The sequence below is a fragment of the Cibotium barometz genome, chromosome 11 (genome assembly GCF_041138505.1).
Source record: "Cibotium barometz isolate CiBa-2024 chromosome 11, ASM4113850v1, whole genome shotgun sequence".
Taxonomy (NCBI): domain Eukaryota; kingdom Viridiplantae; phylum Streptophyta; class Polypodiopsida; order Cyatheales; family Cibotiaceae; genus Cibotium; species Cibotium barometz.
This window is the reverse complement of record NC_141056.1, coordinates 53,628,812-53,632,802: the sequence shown is the minus strand read 5'-3', so window position 1 is coordinate 53,632,802 and position 3,991 is coordinate 53,628,812. Positions and strand designations below refer to the sequence as shown.

General features: G+C 48.7%; 1 protein-coding gene across 1 annotated transcript; it reads right to left on the bottom strand.

Annotated features, from left to right (window-relative positions):
• Positions 1 to 313: 313 nt before the first annotated feature.
• LOC147634329 (putative receptor-like protein kinase At1g80870) lies at positions 314 to 3,617 on the bottom strand. Its single transcript, XM_086805481.1, has one exon. The coding sequence runs from the start codon at positions 3,420 to 3,422 to the stop codon at positions 1,032 to 1,034; it is 2,391 nt and encodes a 796-aa protein (XP_086661607.1). The 5' UTR covers positions 3,423 to 3,617; the 3' UTR covers positions 314 to 1,031.
• Positions 3,618 to 3,991: the final 374 nt, after the last annotated feature.

Sequence of the window (3,991 nt, the reverse complement as noted above, 5' to 3'; positions counted from 1 at the left end):
TTTACAAAATTCTATTCCCCAAAGTCTCTTATTTTTCATTTTAAAAAAAAGAACGTAAATTTCACATTTCATGCATTTTTTTATAGCACACCAAACTTGCCCATATATGATTCATAATCAGCAGTAAATGATGTTTTTTCTTCTGTGAGGATCTGATACTGAAATTAAGCATTTTTTTTTTTGGGGGCAATCGCCTTGCAGCAGGGTATGCTAGGTAAGTAAATAATGTTGTTCTCATTTTAACACGTTGAGTAGTTCATGCATTTCTAAAATCATAGAATGCAACAAAGTAGTTCACAGTAGAAATCAAAAATTTAGAGATAATGTAAGCGTCGATTTCCTAAAAGCTTGGCAAATTATAAAGGTATCTACAGAGGAGACAATTTACATTACTTAGGCCCATTTATGCTATGATACAAAGGCATTTCACAGAGGTAGACTCCAGCAGCCAGCTGCAAGCATTTAACCCCTCCGGTTGCCCCTCCTTGTATGTACACTTAAAAGCCTCCGTGGTCGAACATGAAGAAAACATCCTTTACTGCTTTCCGATTGGGATGGAAATCAATCGCTACCCCTTTTGAAGGCAAGGCTAAGAGCTACCCCTTTTGAAGGCAAGCTCTTAGCCTGCGCACACCGGTGGGCTCTGTTCGGCAAAAGAATGACCGATAGAAACTCGCTGGACGGAGTGGTATCTCGTACATGATCCAAAAAGTTAGACCGGTGACAAAGAACCTGATGGATGTCGCCGGCCAGACATCGTCGGACGGACCTTGCACGTGAAAGGCAAACGCGGCTCCAAGAACAAAGAAAAACGTCCCTTGGATGGCTTATTATGTGGCAACTTGTGATTGGAGGCTGTGAATCGGTCATTCGTCAGACATAAAAACAATAGGTAAAGTAGATCCGGTCGGTGCGCAGGGTGGCGGTCGGCTGAAGACGATTAAAATATATTTTAACTGGTTTTTTAATGTATTTCCTTCGCGTCGGGCCGGTCGCGAAAGCTTCATGTTCGAAGGCTATCTGCTGGGAGATCAGTATGGTTCACTGCACGGCGGAGACGGCAAGAATTGAAAGGGGAGGGGAGGGGCTTGCAGCTCTCCAGAGAGCATCTTAAGCAGCTCAATCATGGAGGGCCTCTTGACAGGCATCCTCTGCAGGCATAGGAGGGCCACTGTTATGCAGAGGGTGGCCTGCTCTCTGCTGAATTCACCATTGAGGGCAGAGTCCACAAGCTCAAGCACATTGCCAGAGTGGGCAAGGTGCCTGGCCCAAGTGATGAGATTGGCTCTCTCAAACTCTGTAATGGGGGAGGCCATGACCTGCAGGGGCCTTCTCCCAGAGACAATCACAAGCAAGAGGACACCAAAACTATACACATCACTCTTCTCCGACATAAGTCCGCTGCCACCATTCTCCGGTGCCATGTAGCATATGGTTCCTCTCATGCTAGGGGAGCAGCTCACCCCTCTGCTGAGCAACTCTCCACTCCACCACTCTCTGCTCAATGTGTGTTCTCTTTTCTTCTTACTTGATTTCCACTCTTTGCTGTTGGCCAATTCATCATCTTTCCACCATTCCCTACTCTTAGACCTCTCCCTGTAACAGCTCTTCTTGCTTTTCATGCTGCCCTCTTCAATGCTATCATCTCTCCACCATCCCATAGCACTCCTCCAGCATGCTCTCAAGTTATCTATCTTCTTAATCTCATTGACCTTGATGTTTGCCTCTGTTGCATAGCAATCGTCCTTCCGCCATTGCCAGCCATCTCTTCCTCTGCTCTTTTCCGCCTTCTTCTTATCCATCTGCACTGCAACATCGACAGCTGCCTGGCCTCCCCCCTCCTCTTGCAAAATGCACCCCCACCACTCTGAGCTCCTAGAATGGTCACTTCTCTCTCTCCATGCTTCTCCGGGCCTCCTAGTGCTGTCCTGACAGACTCCATCCTCACCACTCTGGTTCCTCACTGCCTTCTCTCTCCTGCTTTCATGCCCCATCCACTCCATCACATACTCTTTGACACTAAGCTCTCCACTTCTCTCCTGTCTCCACCACCAATCTCTGCCAAAGGTACTTTTCTGTTTCTCTTTGCTCTTAGCTCCGACAAACTGAAGCCCTTTATCACAGTCTGTACTCAGTTTCTCTAGGCAGCCCTCTGAATGGCTAGTTTTATCATCAGCTTCAAGCTCCATATCAGAGTTCCTCTGCACAGGCTCATGAATGAGGCATTCCAAGCTTGCATGTGCCTGCTTCTCCTCACCAGATTTAACCTCATTGTCAACTTCAGGCAAGGGGCTTCCACCAGCTACTAAATCACTGCCCGCCGAGAGCAAAGCACCATTCTGCACAGCAATCACAACACTTCCCTGCACCGGAAACTCACAAAATTGCTCACCTGTTAAGGAAGAAGAGACGTCACTGTCCGGAGAAGAAGTGAAATAACCGGAAGACTCCTTGCTGGAGGTGCTCTGCCGGACATGAGTTTTGCCTGCGGTCTCATCTGGCAAGGTCTCCTGCTGCTGCAGCTGCACTCTGGCCCTCTCTGCGGCAGCAGCAGTGCTCCATTTCTTTCTATGCCTCTGGCTTCTGGCCTTCCACCTCTCTGCATCCTCAACCTCTTCAATAGGTTCAGCACCATCATCCGTTTTGAACCTTGCTAGCCCAAAATCAGCGATCCTAGCACAGAACTTGATATCTAGCAGCACATTGCTAGGTTTGATGTCTCCATGAATAATCGGAGGCTGGCACGTGTGCAGAAATGCCAGAGCTTTGGAAGTGTCCAGAATGATCTTGAACCTTCTCTCCCAGTCCAACTCCACAGGGTAATCATCATCAAAGAGAGCTTCCTGCAAGCTGCGGTTATGCATGTATTCGTATACAAGGAGTCTCTTCTTCCCTTGTGAGCAGAAGCCTATGAGGCCTACTATGTGAGGAGAGGTACTGACATGGCCTATCACGGAGAGCTCGTTCTGAAACTCCCTTTCGCCTTGAAAGGACGTTGTGTCCAGCCTCTTCACTGCAATCTCTCGGCCGCTCCTCAGGATCCCCTTGTACACTGCTCCAAAACCCCCTTGCCCTAGCTTGTTCTCGCTGCTGAAGCACCCCGTTGCAGCTTTAAGCTCCCCATAGTGAAATTTGTGAAGCTTGCTGAGACTCTTTGGAGCCTGTGTTGAAGCCCTGTGCTGCTTGCGCCTGCGTTTGAAGATCCACAGAAGAAGAATGATGGCAAAAGGCAAGGCAGCTATGCCACCGCCCAATCCAAAACCGAGTTTGAGACTAAGCAGGTGGTCACGTGTATGTGGAGGAGCTGGAGAGTGGCGGTGGTTCTTTGGAGAAGAAGCAGGAGATGAGGAATCATGTGCAGCGGGTGCAGAAACAGAAGAAGAGGAGAAGTCTGTGAAGTGCAGGGGCTGTCTGGATGGCATGTTGGCAGGACTTTTATTTTATCAGAGCCATGTTAGCAGGAGGTCTCGACTGTTGAAAGGCGAGAAGGAACGCGATGCAAAGAAGACCATCTGAAGTCGCGACTGATCACCTCACTCTCTCTCTCTTCTGTCTCTCGTCAAAGGAACTCGCAGCGCAGCTGTTCCACTTCTGACAGGAAATGGGACTCGTCACTCTACGATCTACAGTGGGCTCACTGTACATACACTGCTCACTGTACATACACTGTGCACACAATGCGCAGTGCTGGAATCTGTCATCGTGCTGTCTGCTGCTGGACCTTTGCAAAGCCTAGTGCGGCCCCACTGATAGCTGCAGCCTTTGCTTTTTAACTGGCCGCCGGCGTCATGCTTGCCATAAGCTCAGGCAAGACCAGATGACCTGGTAAAAAAATTTTCATGCCCACGTGGCATACCGCGGTTTGACGATAATGATGCCCACTAGAGGCTGCGTGGCATGTGACGCACAACAGCCAGTTAACCATGCAACTATGCTTAATACAATGCTCAAACCCACTCTAACCTCCATTTAACTGCATCTTTAACCCCTT

Bases quoted from the DNA above. Each gene is read 5' to 3' on its own strand.
- LOC147634329 (XM_086805481.1), bottom strand. From the start codon at position 3,422: ATGCCATCCAGACAGCCCCTGCACTTCACAGACTTCTCCTCTTCTTCT.